The following is a 20,313-nucleotide window of genomic DNA, read 5'->3' on the forward strand; positions in this document are numbered from 1 at the left end:
CCAGGAGTTGTTTTTGGAAAAAAGCAGATTTATATTTTATACTACACTAGAAATTAAATTTCACTGACAACATAACACATTTTTAAAATACAGTCGCAGGAGTGTTTACCAATACAAACATTAACTTACCTAGAATTTTTCTGTGTGGATTTCTGTTTGGATTATTCTTGCCAAGTGAATTTTAGACATCAAATGATCATGACCAACTTCAATCTAATAAAGTAACCTAATAGCGACTCATTACATCTAAAACTAGTCAGGCATACTAATTATGCATATTTACTAATCCTTGAAGGATTAGTAAATATGCATAATTAGATGGATGGTAGCTTTCAGACCCCAGTGTCAACATCACAATGCAATGTTCTTCCCAATGAATCTTATCCAAAAAATAAACTTAGTTTTCTTGAATTTTTCTAAAATTCGAAACCAATTCAAGTTAATCAGTTTTTGAAATGTCCTTGTGGAAAATGTATAAGAAATCATTCATACAATACAAATTTCAGATAAAGTCAGTATATTAACCTCACACATCAAAATTTCATAAATGCAAATTATCAGAGTAAAGAATCAGTCCTTAAAATTAGTTTTGCACAACTTTTGGTTGTTATATTTTCTATCGTAAAATCATCAATCATTAGAATGAACCTGTGTTTGATCAGTTTAAATTTTACTTCTGCAACAAAAATTATAATTACTGGCATGCATTAAAACAATTTCACTATTTTCCATTCATGCTTCTGCTTAACGTTAAATGTTACACATTTGAAAATACGTTAAATGCTAAACTCTTAACGTATTTTCTTAAAATATGTCACTATCTTTAGCTATTCTCTTAGTTACCTCAGTGAGGCAATGCTTTATTGAAAACTACTTCTAAAAAATAAGAAACAATGAAAAAATAAAACACTTGCAAAATAAAAATCACTTATACATGCAAGATCTAGGCTCATGCAAGATAAGTTGTTCGTAGCTAGCTCAAATTGGCTAGTTTTTATTTGTATTCTAAAAAATTGTTTCTGCTGAAGCTATTTCCCACAATAATCTTCTATTCAACTAGGCCACTGTAATCACACTTACTTCTCATGTAACATGCAATGATATACATGCAAATTAAGTACATAACATTGGCAAGAGAAAATATTACAGTTGTTATACAGGTTGTTCCAATCAAAAAGCACCATCAATTAATTTTAAGTTTAGACTATTTGTCATCTGGACATTTTTTGTCACATTTCGGCTGAAATTTTTAAATTTAATCTTAAATTGGATTAAGTATTACCATTTAGATTTTAAAATTTCTAAATTTAAATTTTTCCTAAACAAATGCTTTTCTCTCAGTGAGAAAATCCTCATCATTGGTTTAGTCTAAAATATCCTGTAAACTTCCACTAAAAACTTAACAAGACTTCGTCCAGACAATCCTAATTTCCTTGACTGTACTGTCACTAGAGTGTTGGGTGTTTCAGCACCCAGAGAAAGCATCAGAGCATGCAATGGACTTCAAAATCTTCATCCAAGAAGTTTCATTTTCAGAAGTCCAGAATCAAGATGATGCTATCATGTTTTTTCAACAAACAGGATGTAATTTACAAGGAATCTGTAACTGAAGGGGAGAGAATCAATGCTGCATTCTATATACAGGTGCTTCTAAGACTATTGAAACACATTTCCTGGGTGATGCCACAATTTTGAGAGAAAGGCAGCTGGTTCTTGCATGACAATGCTATACCCATTCCACACTTCAAGAAGTTTCTGATGAAACATGGGATTATACAGATCAACCATCTGCCCTACTCGCCCGATCTAGAAGCAACAAAACTTCCTCTTTCCCACGTTGAAAACTGCACTCAAAGGAATGAGATTTCAGAATGTTGAAGACAAAGAAAAACAACTGCCAAACTGAGCATCACCTCTCTCTGGATGCTTTGCTGACCCTTTTCAGAAACTTTTAGAACAGTGATGATTATTTTGAATAAAAAGAAAACCATTTGTGAGTTCCTTCACATTCGTGTTCTTTTTATTGCAATGCCTGGTAACTCACTGTACCTACCCAGGCTCCTTGTTTACTCTTTTTTTTTTTTTTTTTTTTTTTTTTTAAGAAAAACTTCCTGAAATAAAATTTAAAATATAAAATCAACTTTTACTTACTTTGTTCCCTTTTCCATACTGAATTTTGAATTGTGCTTTTTATACCTTTGTTTAACACTAGCTGCAACTTTTTTAATGAGATTCTTTTCCTTGCAGTTTTTCCTTCGTGTACATGTATTACAGCTCCAAGTGCCTAGCAATTAAATTTCAAAAAATAAAATGCATTAGTGTTTAGTCAAATTTCATTTTCAATATCAAATTTAAATGCATATAATCATTAGTCTGTACACCCCCCACCCAGTCAAAAATATTTTTGAAAGTGTGTTTTTCCTACAACCATGTGTTCACATGAAATTGCAGAAAATGGGCAGGCCACCATTTCCCAACTGTTTCCAAAATAGCTTCAGTTTCATCTTTACAGCAGTGGCAGCCCAAAAACATATCAAAAACGAGTTTCTGTTGACTTTGAAATTGGATATTTTAAGTCATTCAGGTAGTATCTGATATCACATGGTAATGCTACACCTCTACCTTTCTGTCATTCATGAACATTTCTATTTCTCAAAGCTTAAAAAAAAAAAAAAAAACATTAATACCAATCATGTCAGAGTTGTTATAAGACACCCATATGTTACAAAAGATCCCTATATACAGCATCAAATTTGGACAAAACAGATTGAAACTGGTGATGATGGAAGCCCATAAAATAAAATGTAGTTCACACTACTGTAGCTTTCATATTTTACTAAAATGAAATTGAATGGCCTTAACCAACTGTGTGTGTGTGTGTGTGTGTGTGTGAGAGAGAGAGAGAGAGAGAGAGAGAGAGAGAGAGAGAGAGATGCATGCAGGCATGCACTTCCGTTGACACCAGAGACTTGAATAACAAACTTGCTTCTTAAGAGAATCAAATCAATTCAACTGCAGGACTGGAGAATACCCCTTTAAAGAGCCACACGAAGAGGTATAGAAACCATACTAGGAGGCCCATAAGTTGAGAAGTCCTGCTGTAGAAGATGGTTATGGCAACTCAGTCAGTCTCGGTAAACTATGATATAGGAAAAACTAAGTATACACAATGCTCTACCAGCATGCATTTTCATGTAAGGTAGAACCAAATTAATTGGATACAAATTTCTCATTAACCAATTTGGTTAATACTTTGTGGTTTTTTACTTGCTTATATACATTTCTTATACATAACTCCATTTCAGAGGGGGGGAAACAATGATAAAGGTAGGGAGGAAAATATTAATGCATGGTACTGTTACCTCTTGATCCTTGCCAAGATGGCAGAGTTCTCTGCACAGCTGCATTAACTCTTGATTTGAGAGTTAATGCATTAACTCTCAGATCTTTTTCATTGTGCAACTCTATCAGCTTCACCACATCTGCCTCTTACACTTCGAATTCAATTTCCTAAACAAGTTGAACACACTGTTAGCAAACTTTAATTACATCAAGAGTAGAGCCTTATATGTACAAATTGAGGAAGCAAATTTTATTTTTTCACCCCATAATTCATGCATGATTGAGACACCTTTCCAGGCTTCAACTATGCCTACGAAGTATTTAATATCAATGTATAACTACTCTTTTTTAAATATTCCATGAAATTGTTCTGCAGCACACTGCTTCTCTCTCTCTCTCTCAAAAAAAAAAAAAAAAAAAGCACAGGCTTGGCTTCACTGGTAGAGCTACCTTGTTTCTAATTTTCCTCAAAGATATTGATGAGGGTATACAGGAAATGATGCCAGCATCTGCTGATGATTTTAAAGGTGGGTAGAAAGAAAATAATTGAGACTGGGCTTTACTTCCTTAGAATGACTTAGATCGATTACAGATATAGTCTAGGTGGGGACTCTGAGTAAAAAAAAAAAAAAAAGCAGGAATCTAGGTTGAGGCGGCTTGGACATGTGGAACAAAGAAGTGAGGACTATATGGGGAAGAGGTGTGAAAAGTTGGAGGTGACAGGGAAGAGGAAGTTATTTGTTGTTATTTGGTTTTTAGGAGCATTAGCAACTAAGGCCATACTGCTCCGGGATATGCGGTGGTCATTCCCTGACCTTTCCACATCCTCCGTATTTGGTGGTGACGGGCTCGAACCCCGGTCTAATCAAGTAGCATGTGCTACGCACTGCTGGGAAGAGGAAGAGGGGGAGACCTAAGCTGAGATGGAAGGACAAGGTGGCAAAGGATTTAAAAGAGAGAGAGAGAGAGAGAGAGAGAGAGGAAGCCCAGGATAGGGAGGAATGGAGGAAAAGAATTAAGGACGGAAATGCCGACCCCCACATAAACGTGGGAAGAAGGCGAAGATAAAGAAGAAGAAGAAGATTACAGATATGGTCTGAAAGATAAAACCTGAAGTATAATCCAAGTAAATGTAAGGTCTTGCATTTAGGGAAAAAGATCTGAGGTTTACTTGAGACTAGAGGTCATTAAAGTTGGTTCAGCACAAAGAGGACTGGTGTTTCTAATAAGCAGATGAGGTTTTCCTTGCCATGTAAGCAGGTGGGTCCTGGGCCTTCCTGGGAAAGCTCAGAATGTACTATCAACATCACTGCCAACTTTCAGAAATAATTTTAAAAAAAAAACTTTTCACAGAGATACAGTTTTAACCAGAATGCTCTGAAACTACCCTTTTGCACTGTCCAAATGATGATCTAAGATTTTCTTCCAAATTAATAAAAACTAATAAATGCATGTCATCACAAAATGCAATGAACTATACTTTTAAAGTTAATTTTTTCATTCTGTTCAATCTGCTCTGCTAATTTTTTCATCCTGTTCAATTATATAGTAGTTTTTATATGAAAATCTTTATATTCCACAACCTGTTTGAAGTTAACAATGGCTCATCATACCAACCTTTGAAATGACTTTAGTCACATCATTTGAATTCAAAGTAACGTAATCTTTCACAAATTAATTTTCTTTGAAAAAATGAAAATGCTTATATATTTAAACTAACCTTCTTTTAATAACAAATATATCACACAAGACAGAACAAACTGTGTGATTATCAGTAACACAATGGGTCAGCACTGAAATCCACCTGAATTTGCTTCTTAAAAAAAAAAAAAAAAACAAAGCACTCAATTTATAACCTTTGCATGTAGCACAGTGGTTATAATCACCATCCTCCTTCCACACAGTACAAAAGGCCAACTTCCATCAATCATTTGGTGAAATTATGATACTAACAGTTAAATCTTTATTACAAAATCAGATAATCTGATTTTGTAATAAAGATTTAACTGTTAGTATCATATATGAATTGACTTCATATATGATACTAACATATATGTTAGTAATGATAGAAAATGTGGCCCTGGAATAAGAAAAGCCTCAGACTAACTGAATGTATACCCTTCTTTTAATCCATTGAAGCTGGGAGGAATTTGTGGGCCTTTTTTGAAAACATGGCTGAGTTAGCCTGTCTCAGACAAGAGTTGCATGTTTTTTTTTTTTTTTTTTTTAACCCAGGAATATATGCAATTACAAATATAATATAGTGGTGCCTCACAGCCTTAGCAGCTTAATTAATGGAATTTATAATACAGTTTAAAAATCAATTCAACTGCTATTAGTGACAATTGTCAAAGCAAAGTACCTTGTTATGACAGATTCAAATCTTTCCTTCACTGAGAGAGCACACGGAAGGGGGGGATCACTATGGGGGACAATTTTTAAATCAACTAGATGACTTACAGTGGCAGCCACAAACTGCATCACATTCTTAAAGAATAATATTTTCTTAACTCCTTCTGTAGGTAATATGTCATCTCAAGACACCATTATATCATCCTGTAAAACTGGTGTGGTGATGCATCATTCTGCAATATTACAGTGGTATTGCATTATCTTTTTTATAAAAGCATTCATCTGCTGCTATCTGTCTTCACTTACTATTCAGCAGTGGTCTGGTGCACACAAGTAACTCCAAGAAAGAAAAGTGTAATTATTGATCTTGATAGGGTGGGCTTTTCTAGTCAACATATAGCTGCAAAAGTTGGCTGTAATGTGTCAAGACCAGAAGATGTCAAATAAAACCTGGAACAGAACTGAAACGGGAAACTACTGAAGCACAGGACAGAGTTTTGAAGTAACAATGCCTCCATGACTGTGGTTGTTGTTGTTGTTTGGTTTTTAGGAGCATTAGCAACTAAGTCCATATTGCTCCGGGGATATGCGGTGGTCATTCCCTGACCTTTCCGCATCCTCCGTATTTGGTGGTCATGGGCTCGAACCCTGGTCTAATCAAGAAGAGTGTGCTGCGCACTGCCACTCCTGCCCACGGAGGTGCCCCCATGACTGTGGAAGGAACATACTGGGATAGAAATGTAATGCAGATGCAAGAGACAAATGTCCCACGAAGCCTTGTGATGAGTAGTATGAAAGCATATCAACCTTGTAAGAAGCCCTTATTGACAAAATCCATGAGGAAAAAACACCTAACATGAGCTAAAGAACGTGCTAATTGGGAATTACATTATTCACAAATAAATCCAAATTTAACCTCCACATTCAATTAACAGTAAAGTTTCCACCGGGCTACATAGTTCAGGGAGGTATAATGAGCAAAGGAGTGAGCAGAATAAGTTTCATAGATGGTACTGTTAACAATGACTACTACAAGAAAACTTTAACAGAGGCTCTTTCCACCCCATCATGTCACCAGTGATTGTTTTATTTATTTATTTTTATTTTTTTATCTTTAGGTGAAGAAGTTCATGCAAGGCTGCAATATCTGATACAGTGCCAGAAACACAAGCATATTCAACTGGTTCTGTCGAATAGGGGCCCCTGCACCCAAATGGTCTAAATAATAATATCAACTGTGCCTTTTCGACATTTCTATCAACGAGACTATTGCCATCTTAATATCTAGTTACCCACATTGCCACTCCAAGAGCGCTTGCACAAAGTAGAGTGCATACTTCATTCTCAATGTGTGAATTTTGATTGATATCGAACACAGGACATTTAAAAATGTAATTTTTATGTTATACTCTCTTTCAATAATATCTCTATTATTTTTTAAGTTCTGGAGGTAAGGAAACAAGTAAGTAGAATCTTATTTTACAAAAAATTGTCATAATGGTTTGAGTTTAAATATATCCTGCAAGAATCCACAAGTACCTAATGACTGTTAGGGTCCACAAGTACCTAATGTTCGCTGGATGTTTTGTAAAATATTAAAATTGTTATAACAGTTTAATAAGCCCCATTACAGTGGCATCGAATGAAAGATCGCATTTCAAGCTAAAAATAGTTAATTATTTAAGATTGTCCATTTCCCAGGAAAGCCTAATTTCACTATCAATTATTTCCATCAAAAATGACAGCACAAAAAAAAAAAAAAAAAAAAATGGTTATGACGACAAATGGGCTAGACATATTTTGTAATTATCTAAATAATGTTTGTGTGCAATAACTGCTTTAATAAAATAATAACAGGAATTAATAATCACGCATGTTGTTTCCTATTATTACTTATTCATGTTCCTATTTCTATAAGATCACTAATTGTTAAACAATATTGTTGATTAATGTATTAAATATTATTCATATTTAAAATTTTTGTTCAGTATAATATAAAATTATTGAATTATTTCTTAGTTACTGTAAAATTTGAAAAAAAAATTTTAAAAAATTTTTAAAAAAAAATCGCTATTTCAAAAACATCCCATATAAGTTTTGTACAGGTCCCCACGACCTGCAAATAATTCTTGAACAGGGCCCACAAATTTTGGGAGCAGCCCTGATCTGATCCTTATCATGGCCAGGAAGTAGTCCCAACTAAAAACTGCTAGAGTATTATGGGACAGAAAATTGCCACTAAAAACCAAGATAACATTGGAAGGAGCCATTTTCTATGTTTGGTACCATAAAGTAAGCGGCAAGAATCTGATACAGTCCAATTTGGATAAGGTGCAAGGCAGTAATTAAAGCTTGTGGTGGGCCAACAAAATACTAATATCTGTTATAGAAGACCTAACAGTATCATAACTATATTTGTCTACTGCTGGTATATATATATATATATATATATATATATATATATATATATATTTTTTTTTTTTTTTTTTCCCCCATCTTACTACATAATTAATTTCAAATACAGGCACTCCCCAGCTTACATAATACTCAGCTTACGGAAATTCGACTTTACACAAGTTTTGGCCGGTCAAAACTTAAAAAAATCGTGGAAGTGTATTTTACATTCTGTAGGAATAAATGGAGGTATCGTGAAAATATCATAATGTGAACCCAATAACACTTTTTTTTTTTTTTTTTTTTTAATTCGTTCCAAGACCTCGAAAGTCAAAATTTTTGCTATATAATTAAGCTATTTATCTCTCTAAAAGGTCATTTTTATAATGGAAATTGCGCTACACCTTCATTGTTATCATATATTCCATTATAAGAATCAATTTTGAATGCCTTTGCGATATTTTTCTAAAACACATTTCTGGAGGTTGCTGCCATAAAACAATAAAAACTTCAAGTTTGCTGGGCTTTTCTGTTAGCAAAATCTATTATAAACGGGTAGTAAACTCGATCTTATTGCATTTGCGATAATATCAATAACTGGAATTCTGTGAGTTTTTGAGTTACAGTATTTTTGTGAAATGAGTTCCCCTTCACTGAAATTTTAAATCATATAAAAAACATAAATAAATTTTCAGAATCTTCTCTTCATTCCTATTTACTTATTACTATGGTGAAGGGAAAGAAAACAACAGAAAGTGCAAGTGCTAGGAAATGAAACAAAATTGATTTAGAAATGATGATTGATTAAGAAGTATGAAGCAAGACAAAGTTTGTCATCCACTGCACGGAATTAGGTCTCACTGCTTCAACAGTGAATGCTATTTTAAAGGACAGTGTGCATATAAAAGAACATGTTAAAGGATCAATGCATTTAAGATCAACGGTGATCACTTTTTTTTTTTCTTTTTTTTTTTGTAGTTGTTGGCGCATCGGCTTCTGTGGCCATAATGCACCTCCCACGGTTTTTGCAGTACTTTGATCCAAGCCTGAGGCGGGATTCGAACCCGCGATTTTTGGGTTGCCAGGCAGGCACTTTACCCACCCGGCTAGCCCGGTCAGCAAGATGGAAAAGCTATTAATAATATGGATGGAAAATCAGATTCAGAAGCAAGTGCCCCTGAGTCCAATGGCCATTCAAGCAAAAGCAAGAAGTATTTATGAAGATATTAAGGATAAGTACAGCGAACCCAAAGCCAAGTTTGTGGAAAGCAATGGGGGGTTTAGTAGGGTCAAGCATCACACTGGTTTCCAAAACATTAAAATATGCAGTGAAGTCGCCAGTGTCGATTCTGCAGCTGCTGAGAAATTTTGTGGTGTTGGGAAAAACTCCTAAATCTCCACAGCCCTCAACTTCTGCAGTGGCATACTTATCAGCTGGAGAGTTAATTCTGGTAACAATGCTCGAAAGGTAAAACTTGCTGATGTTATGCTTGTCTTCTCTCTCTTTTTGTAATTTTATAATTTTTGTAAGTTTTCCTGCACATGAGATAAAACAATTGAATAAATAATTCTATTTACATGTTCATTGAACTTTTTTTTTTTTTTTTTTTTTGCTTCAATCAAATTCAGTATGCATAGTTGCGAGTGCTGCACAAGAATTTAGGGAAATTCCGACTTGCCAAAAATTCGACTTATGTAGAGTTCTGTGGAGCGCAATCCTTACGTAAGTCGGGGAGTAGTTCTACTAATCACAATAAAATGGCATTCGTGTAGCTTGCAGTGTATTTTTGTGATTATTTACGAATAAATATATGCAGTTTTTAATTTATTTTCTTATCAATAAAATGCATACTAATTTTACAGTGTATAACAAATTTGAGGCTACAGGATCAATTATTTCAATTGATTCATTCGATTACAGCAAATAATTTGAATATCAGTCAACTGATTGTTTCAATTATTGAAACATCTTGACTGCTAATCATTCAGCTATGTCCATCCCTACTGATAACCCACTAATGAAATAAACAAGTATTTCACATCAGTCTTGACAGATGAAAGCCCTCCAAGATAAGAAAATATGCTGGTGATCATAAGAACCATCAGCAATATGGCGATTGCATATGCCCAGTTATTTTGAGGGAAGTGGCAAAGGAATGCAGGCCATTCACTGTATTCAGTAGTGTTCATTCACTAGGATGGAAATAAAGCAATTTTAAAACTATATGTGGAATACTACATGAAGGTATAGAAGGGCACACACACACACACACGTTGTTGTTTGTTATTTTGGTTTTTAGGAGCATTAGCAACTAAGGCCATATTGCTCCGGGGATGTGCGGTGGTCATGGGCTCGAACCCCGGTCTAATCAAGAAGCATGTGCTACGCACTGCTGCTCCTGCCCACAGAGGCGTCTATATATATATATATATATATATATATATATATATATATATATATATATAAAAAACTAACAACATATGTGGTGAGACTAGCAAACTGTCACCCATGTCAAGCGAGTCTGAATATGTGGGCTACACAACATGGTAACTAGATAACTTAGAGGGGATCTGACTGAAGTTTATGAGGTCTCTGAGAAGGGCAGTAAACTGGGTGAAAGCAAAATTTTCACATATTAATGATGCTCAAATCAGGAAGTATAAATTTAAACAGAGAAGGGATGTATAAAACAGATTGTAGGGTTTTGTTTTAGCTAGAAAGTGCTAAATCACTGGAATAAGTTGCTTCCTTGGGTAATTCAAAGAACAGCTTGGTTGGGTCAGTACCTTCAGAATAAGTGATGCACAAAAGGAGCGGTGGCATGTGCATGCACAGCTGATATATTAACAGCATGGTTTTTTTTGCACCACAGACCAAACTGGGAATGGAGCCTTAAAAAAAAAAATTTTTTTTTCTTAGAAGTAAAATAAAGTCTACCCATATTGAGAGGATTGAAAAAGAAAACACACAAACTAAATGTGCCTGTGTGTCTCAGCAGGTTTATGACACACACAACACACACAAAAAAGCTTTCAAGAAGTTTAAACTCCGGAACTCTAGTGAGATAATGTCTCCTTGATTTGTTAAAGCTGTCAAAACCTGAAAAATAAATGGTAATAACCGGTTGGTGGGAGGGATAGAAAAAGGGATTTGGCATCCAGTACGTATGGTCCCGGATTTTAGACTATTGTCCTGGCAAGTTTAGCATTGTCCCAGTTAAAAATATTTTTATTTCAACTGTAAATTTTTATTGGTCTATTTTTCTATCCCATAGAGATTAATTAACACTAACTTCCTAAGGAATTTATGGCTTCTGAGTTACTGAATAATAGAATTATACACAAATGTAGAATCTTACACAAACAATAAATATGGAATAAATAAATTATGCTATACTAAATCTCAAATTAAATTTGAGATTTAGTATAGCATAATTTGTCTGGTTGTGTAATAGATAGCACTGCTGTGCTATCTATTACACAACCAGATAGTGAACCAGCTAAACCATACAGCAGCCTGTGGGCACCTGGCAGTCTGCAAACTTTTCTCTAGCTACCCTCAAGAGCAAATATTTTTCATTAAAAAGTATCCATTATTTAAAAATCCACTGGAAAATTAACTTAATTATAATAATTAATAAAATAATTTTGTTCAAGTCATGTCAAAAAAAAAAAAAGAAAAGAAAATGCACTTTTAATGAATAGCAGCTACGTGCAGTTTACATGCATATAATTAAAAAGACACGAACACTAAAGTTGTCCCAGTTTTGCTCCAAAAGTATATTGTCACGCTATGAATACTATGGGTGTCAGAATGTTGGGGGTGTTTTTCCCCCCTCTCAACATTCTGAAAATTAAGGCACACTGAATGCTCGCTCGCGCTCTCTCTCTCTCTCTCTCTCTCTCTCTCTCTCTCTCTCTCTCTCTCTCTCTCTCTCTCTCTCTCAGGTGGTGGTGTAAATTTGTTTGTTTGTTAAAAGGGAAAGTTACATTCATTCATGAAACATTGTATATATCAATTAATTCAATTAGCACATGACAAACCAACTATATTGTACAATTGTCATCCTGAACCCAGCTACAGCACAACAAGCTGGACAAGCAGGCTAAAACAGAAACCAATGAAGAGACTGTCCACAGATGAGCATCACATCTTAGAGACTGATCATTGCTGGTAATCTTCAAAAGATAAACAGTTCAAGGAACAGCAATCCACCGGCAGTCAGAGCACTCAACAGAAGTTACTCATAATAACCAGCAAAACCAAGCTTGAAGGAAGTGTTATTGCAGGATCAATTCCAAGAAAAACAACAACTAAGGCATCTTGCAAACTGCATTGGCAGGAGCAGAAGTGGACACCCACCCACCAAGGAAACAAGAGTACCAACATTCTGCCTACTTCTGCAAAGAAATTTCTCTGTTCCTATATAAACACTATTCCATGTAAATAAAAGGGTAAATGTCCACCAATTCATCCATTATTCAATCTTAACACTTCCAATTGCAAAAGAATATTCCTTCTCATGAAAACTGAATTTGCAAAATTTTGAAAAGCAATAAAAATTTTCCCTTGTTTTAAATAAGTAATAGCTCAATCCCATCATCAACAGTTACATTATCAACATTATTCAGTAAATCCAAATGTAAATCAGCATATTCCAAACAATTAAAAGACATGTTCCCGTGTTTTTAGCTCGCCACACGTAATAGTTGCATCTTTCTACGATTCCAAGACTATTCAGTTTAGCAAATAATTATCCGTGACCTGTTAATAAGAATGTACAACGTAGATTCTTATTAACAGGACTAACCAAGTTGATTTAATATAATTTAACACCATTAACATAAGGGGAAAATTTGGATGTTATTCCACCTTTTTCCAAATAATTCCATCTGCTTTGCCATTTTAGTAAAAGGAGCTCCCAAATCCTCTTCTTTTTGTTTCTTAGGTCATTTAAAGTGTTAATTTCAATGCCCAGCAACTCAGATTTTATAACTCTTCTCAAATAAAAGGACGGGCCTCTAAATGCTAACTGTAAATCAAGTGGCATCTTGCCAGCTAACACTTGCAAAGCTTCTGTGGAAACCATTCTGCAGGCCATAACCATTTTGAGTAACATATCTCAATGTATAGAACAAAGCTTTCTAGTGTTGCTTACCCTGTTTGCATGGCCAAGCCAGATTGATGTATCATTCATAGTAATTGGCAGAAAAATAATCATAAATCAAATGGTGTGCTTTCCCCTTTATCCCCCATTCCACCTGCGTTATTCTTGAGATCATTGCAATAAATTTATTCACTTTCTCTGATATATAGTTAATATGAGAGATAAAGTTCAAGCCACTAGCAATACATATTCCCTAGTATTTAATCATTAAAACTTGCTGTAAGGAAATACCATTCAACCTTATGAGAGAGCAAATTTATCCTTCAACATCGTGATTTTAGTTTTGGATGTAGAAATTGTCAACCTATGTAAACTACACATTTGCATAATTCTTTCAATATATAGTCAGATCTCATTTCAAGCTCCTTTCTGGAATTTTTGTGCACAAGTATTAACAAATATCATCTGTGTGAGCGGTCATATTCTCTCTTGAGCCAATCTTCCAAAACCAAGTTCCACATTAAAGGGCCAAAGATTAAAATTAAATTTACTTTTGCTATACTGTAGAGACCGTGCTACTCGAACTAAGTTCGAGGACAGCCTTGAATCACATGTGTAATTGATCCACAATTCGACTTAATTGTTACTGTGTGATCCCTAAAGCAATCTTTAATTATGGAGAAAATATTAAAAGAACGTTCAGCCATGTGCAACATCATCAACGCACTGTCCCAACTAATGGAATCAAAGGCACCAGCAAAGTCTACAAAAATTCCCAATGTATATTTATAATTCGTTTCCTGAACATTAAGAACTAGAGTGCATCGCATCATCAATACATACAGCAGAAGTGAAACCATGTGGTTTGTTAGAAAGGCCAATATTACTTCTTTGGTAGATAGTAATCCACATAGCTAAAAGCTTCTCATTAATTTTACCAAGACCAGGAAGCAATGCAATAGATCTATATGAAGCAGGTGAACTCTTGTTGGCTTAGTTGGAGATTTCAGGATAATCTTGAGCAATGCATCTTTCCATGAAGATGGAAAGACCATCTCTTAGACCAGTGGTGCGCAAACTGTGAGGCACAACTCCCACCACGGGGGTTGTGGGATAAATTAAAGGGGTCGTTGAAATTTTTAAATAAATTCATTTTTGTGTACATAAAAGCTAAAAACCTGTTGCTAAAATTACTTTTTCTATCCTGTAGGTGTAGAGACCTTGATACTCGAACTAAGTCTGAGATACGAATGAACCCTTCTGCCTACCACGTCGGGAATATGCCTTAATTTGCTCACTGACTATGAACACACAAAAAGCAGCTGACTAGTGCAAATTCTCAGTATGTATTAATACTTCTCAGCACTATTCAATTAATCCCTTACGGTAATCCATTTAGCTCTTAATTCGTGCTTCCTACAGCACAAATTCTCAAATTGCCTGTACTGTATTGACTAAAGGCCAGAGGTGCGAATGTGCAGTAGCAGTAAATATACATAGCAAGTGGGTATGTATAGTACTCAAGCTTAATTCTGCTTCATAATTCAGTGCATTCTCCTTGCTGCAATAAAATTATGCATGGAAAAAAGTACAGCAACGATTTAAAAGCCATTCCTCTGTCCAAAGATACAGTCTCAGCATATTACAGTTATTGCGGACAACATAAGATTCAATTTATTAAATCAATTGAGAGAAAGTCCAATTTTTGCAATACAGTTAGATGAATCCACACATATTTCAAACCTTGCTAAACTTATTGTATATGTCAGATACTGCTACAAGGGGGATATTTTGGAGGATTTTCTATTTTGCAAAGAAGAACGACGGGTCAGATGATTTTTGATGTTATAAATATTTTCTTTCAAACAAATAATCTAATGCAGAACATCTTGTGTTGTGATTTGTACTGATGGCTGCATTAAATAAAGATCTAAAAGGCAAAGTAAAGGAAATTGCTCCAAATACAGTTTTTATCTTTGCGTTATACATAGGGAAGCATTAGTAGCAAAGGAAATGCAAACTGATTTGCAAGAGGTTTTGAAAGATGCAGTAAGTGTGATCAACTTCATTGAAAGTAGAAGCTTAAATAACAGACTTTTCACTATTTAATGAAATGGGATCCTTTTATGAAACGCTTCTTTTATCTACGAAAGTGAGGTGGTTGTCCAGTGGTAAAATGTTGCGATGTCTTTTTGACCTCAAACATGAGTTTTATTGTTCTTGTTTATACTCCAGCACGACCACCAGTCAGTAGAGTTTACAATCAATCAATACAAATTGTTAATCGTATTTAGCAGTCATGGGCTCGAACCCTGGTCTACTCAAAGAGCATGTGCTCGCACTCACACTATGACTACGTTTGTCAGATACAGATCAGAACCTTGTTCAATTGTTTACAAATCAAAAATGGCTTGGAAAACTTAGATACCTTGTTGATATATTTGAAAAATTTAATGATTTAAATTTAAGTCTTCAAGGACAAGGAACAAATATAATAATACTCAGAAGCTTTCAAAAATAAACTTAACCTTTGGAAAACTGAATTTGACTGTAATAATGTGTAAAGCATATGTTTTTCTGATTTTGTTAACAGCAATAATATTGACATTTTACAATTTAGAGATACCATTGCCTCCTACCTAACAATGTTAATTAAGAATTCTTCCAAACATCAATGTATCTCCAGATAAAAAAGTTGTATTGGATTTGTGATCCCTTTGCTTTTGAAATTTCTTCATGTCCCGAAATTACTATTGAGCAAAAGGAAGATCTTTATCAACCTGTCATCTGACGAAACATTACGTGCTCGTTTCAAGACTATTTGTGAAAAATGTTGGTTTTCTCTTTGAGTGGAGTATACAGAATTATTGAAAATTGCAATACAAAGATAGCTAGCTGCCTTTCGGGTCTACATATTTATGTCATAAAACTAACAGAAATCAAAACAGCATTCCGCACTTGATCCAGAAGATGACACGAGATTGGCAATTTCAAATATTGTGTCCAAATATCATCGGTTATCTAAGTTCATCCTTTTTTTTTTTTGTAATTGTTCATTTTTTACTGTTTTGTAATCTTAATTGAAGAATAAGAATTATGTTGTTTTTGCTGTGTTCAGTTAAAATATTAAACATTTATTTTAATATATAAATTAAAAAGAAATTTTTTTTATTCCTTTCTCAGTATTGAAATAAAATTTTCTACTAGAGAATTTATGAAATGCCACTTTTCTTTAAAAATCTTATCATTCTCCCTCGGGGTTTACATTGAGGAGTCACGTCAGTTTTATATTTAATAAAGGGGGATGCAAGTGAAATAAGTTTGCGTGCCATCGTCTTAGACAATTAATAAAAACTTGTAAAAATTTGTTCAAATAAAGATTAGAGAACTTTTTGATTACCTCTCCCTCCGGCAGGTGCATACTTGGACATTTATTTTTAACAGACTTAAAAACAGTGAGAAATTCATCGGGTAAAGGGTAATTCTTCAAATGTCATTATCATATGACTCATTCTAGGCTGTTCTAGATTAACACGGGTTATCAGTCACATTATCATTACCTATAATGGGATCTAAGATTGCACTCATAGAATCTTCCCAATTACACATCTCAGTGGGGCCCTTGCCAATAGAATATATAACATCAGCAGCTGCTCTGAATTTGGCAGTACAAATTTTATACGCCAATCCCAAGGTTCATTATTTCCAGCTGTTTTAAATCAACATTTTCCAGCATTCATATTTCTGTTTAGCGATAGCATGGACATACTTGTTACGAAGACTCTGATAGTCTTTCCTTAATCAAATAACTTCCAGGGCACTTTCCCTATGTTCGCTCTTCTGAAATTGCTTCCTAGCCTTATTAACCTGTTTTTTCAATAGAGCAGCTGAGGTGTCCACCACTTAACCAGTCTATGTTTACTGTTTCTGTTTCATAGCAGCTACACATGCATCATAGATAACTTTCTGCAAAAACTACAGAGTTCTCATCTGTCATGTTAGATAACCCAGAGACTGTGTTCATAGCATGCGGAAGACTTTCTCAAAGTTATCCGAGTTTTCATACTTAACCGCAAAGCGCCATAATTGAATCAAGCCAACACTGTTTTCCCTATGTGTATTTATTTTATAAAATATCACATGGTCACTCAATACCCAGTCAGATTTGACTTTCCATCCACAGACAAATCTAGTGCCAATAGTTAGTAACAGTGATGTCGATATCTGATTCACTATTTACAGTCCAAAAGGTGGACTCCTCCCCAAGTTGATTGTAAACCATAAGCTTCTGCACCACAATCATATCATCTAAAGCTTCCCCTCTGTCATCTATAGTGCCACTGAACCAAAGTAAACTCTTGGCATTAAAATCAATTGCAAACAATACAGGTAAATCTCCTAGCACAGTGGTCTCCAAAGTTGGGTGCGCGAGATAATCCACAATAAATATTTATTAATTAGGCACTTTTTATAATGAACAGAATAGTCTCCCGCATGATTTCTAGCAATACAGTTAGAACAAACAGTCTCTTTGTTAATGTCTTTGCAATTTTTACATGTATAGCCTTTCCCAGCACAATGGCTACATATAGGATCTCATCTCATCATCTACATGTTTTGGCAGTATGCCCCAAACCCTCACAATTGTAGCATACCGTCACAAGATAGAAATCATTTAACCTATATGACATCAGTCCAATAAACAAATGCTGCTGTTGCATTAGAAACATTCTAATTCTATGTGAAATCTCCAAAATCCAGTTATTACTGGAATCATTCCTGTTCCTACTTATGAAGCGAACAGTGACCTCAGAAACCATCTCATCTTTCGTCAATCCAAAATGAAAAAGATTTTTCTGATACATATCATGTAGAAGATAATCCATCTGAACTATTTCCTCATTAAAATCATACACAATTAACTTTATTCCAGGTATTTTGGGAAATCCAAAACTAATCCGACATGTCAATTGTTTACACTTCTTAATTTCTTCTACATTTTCTTAGTTTGCATCTCTAAAACAATGCCACATTCAAATACTTTTCTTACCTTCTGTATCCTGACCCCTCCAGTAAGTTTCTCATTTCCTTACTTACAGCAATTTGGACATCTTCTCTACTTTTAAAGTACAGAGTTGTCATTAGCTTGAATTAATAAAACATGCTCACAATCATATGATCTAGCTGCTTCATAATCTGAGGAACTCAAACCAACATCCTTCACAGCAGCAGAAGTCACATCACTCTTAACAACATCACTATAAAGTTTCAGATTTTGTCGATTATCCATATCTTGCTCATAATTCTGAGCAGATTCGTGTATACACTATATCCATTCCTTAAATTTCTCATTCTGTATTCAAAGTTCCAAAACCATGGCCTCAAGAAGATCCCATCTAGACAGTATTCCTCTGATTAAACTTCGATGATCGATACCACTCTCCTTGGCAAAAAGGAAATCTTCCAAATCCTTGCATAATTTAAATGCTATTTCTGTAAAGCTATTAGTAAAGTTCCAAAATCATCTGCAGGAGGCCGTTTCTCTCTCCAACAGAAGTCATGTTTTTGGACATCAGGATTTAAAAATTCATGTTTTCGTTCCTAATTACTTTTGAACACGACAATAAGCTACTCACTCAGTGTCATTACCTATCTCAATTTTAGCTGAAGAATTATTTTCTTCAGCCAAATCCAGATCACCCTGAACATTTCTCTTAACTTTACATAATTCCTTATCCCAATCATTCTTAGCAGTATTAATCTTGACTTTTCTCCTATTACTTCATCCTAAAAAGGGAGATCTACTGCACAATGAACACAGTGATACAAATGAACTTGCTCACCATAGCATTTCTGACTTTGATGATGAATTTTGATGGTATACTCAGGAGATCTGTGGCATCAAAAGTGCGATTCCTTATCATCCCTATTATTCTCACTAATCAATTCTGCCAATGTGATAGTTACCCAAGAGAACCTCCTCCCATTCCAACATTTTCTCACCTACACCTACAGAGATAGAAATCTCAGAACATTCTTTGCTTAAACTCATTGACAACTTACCTTGTAACATGTTTGGATCCTGAAATTCCAGCTTATGCAAAGAATTCTAATTTTTCCTTAATTTGCAGACTTAATGGTCTCTACCAACAGTGAGATTAGACTCAGTACCATTTTCGGGATTCACTGAACCTGCAACCTCTTACAATTCAACTCCACAAATTTTTTCACATTGGCAAAGACACATGATGCAAGAAAGCAAGCTTATAGAGCAACACACACAAACACACACTCTTTTCACCCATCCACTCGCTCAAAATGTTTGTATAGTTCTGCCTTATATCTATTTAAGTTATCAACTTCTACGACAGATGGAAGTTTGTTCCAGCAATCTACCACCCACTGGCTAAAGGCAAACTTCTGCACATCTATCCTACAACTGTCTTTCCTCAATTTGAATTTATGCCCTCTCAGACGATTATTCTGAGCAAGAGGAAAAATCCCATCAGCATTGATCATGCTCAAACCATTCAAGGCTTTATACACCTCAATCAGATTACCTCACAGGTGCCTAGTCTCCAGACACTTTAATTGCAAAACTTAAGCCTTTCTTCATAAGAGCAACCCTTTGTTCCATTCACTAATCTTGTTTCTCTTCTCTGTACTCATTCCAGTGGCTCTACATCCTTCTTAAAATGAGGCCTCCAGACCTGCATACAGTACTCAAGGTGTGGCCTGACCATTGCCTTATACAGGAGGATAATCACCTCCTTATCCCTGCTAGAAAAATTCCTGTATATCATTGACAAGACACCATGAGCTACTCTTGCAGACTGTCTGCACTGCTCAGAAAACTTCATATCTACCTGCACAATTACCCCCAGGTCCTTTTCACTCTCTACCACTGTCGGCGTAGTACCACACAGTTGATACGATACTCTTGGGTTACTGCTTCCCATATGTAGTACTTGACATTTGTAAATGTTAAACTTCAGCTGCCACCTCTCAGCACATCTGCTCAACTTTTCTAGATCCTGTTGCAGCAGTGTACTGTCATTAACAACCCTGCCGACGTTGCATAGTCTGCAAACTTGGACGTTAAGCCTGATATACCATC

The 20,313-nt window shown here is 35.0% G+C and overlaps 1 protein-coding gene across 4 annotated transcripts in view; it reads right to left on the bottom strand.

Moving 5' to 3' along the window:
* LOC150083662 (uncharacterized) overlaps positions 1-20,313 on the bottom strand; it is a 396,332-nt gene that overhangs the window by 181,131 nt on the left and 194,888 nt on the right. For all 4 annotated transcript variants that reach the window (XM_090378102.1, XM_090378101.1, XM_090378103.1 and 1 more), the window contains one exon: positions 2,152-2,284. In XM_090378102.1, coding sequence (XP_090234228.1) covers positions 2,152-2,284 — 133 coding nt within the window. The remainder of the gene's footprint in view (positions 1-2,151; positions 2,285-20,313) is intronic.

This window comes from Mastigoproctus giganteus, chromosome 7 (assembly GCF_048544385.1).
Source record: "Mastigoproctus giganteus isolate SK-2022 chromosome 7, ASM4854438v1, whole genome shotgun sequence".
Taxonomy (NCBI): Eukaryota; Metazoa; Arthropoda; class Arachnida; order Uropygi; family Thelyphonidae; genus Mastigoproctus; species Mastigoproctus giganteus.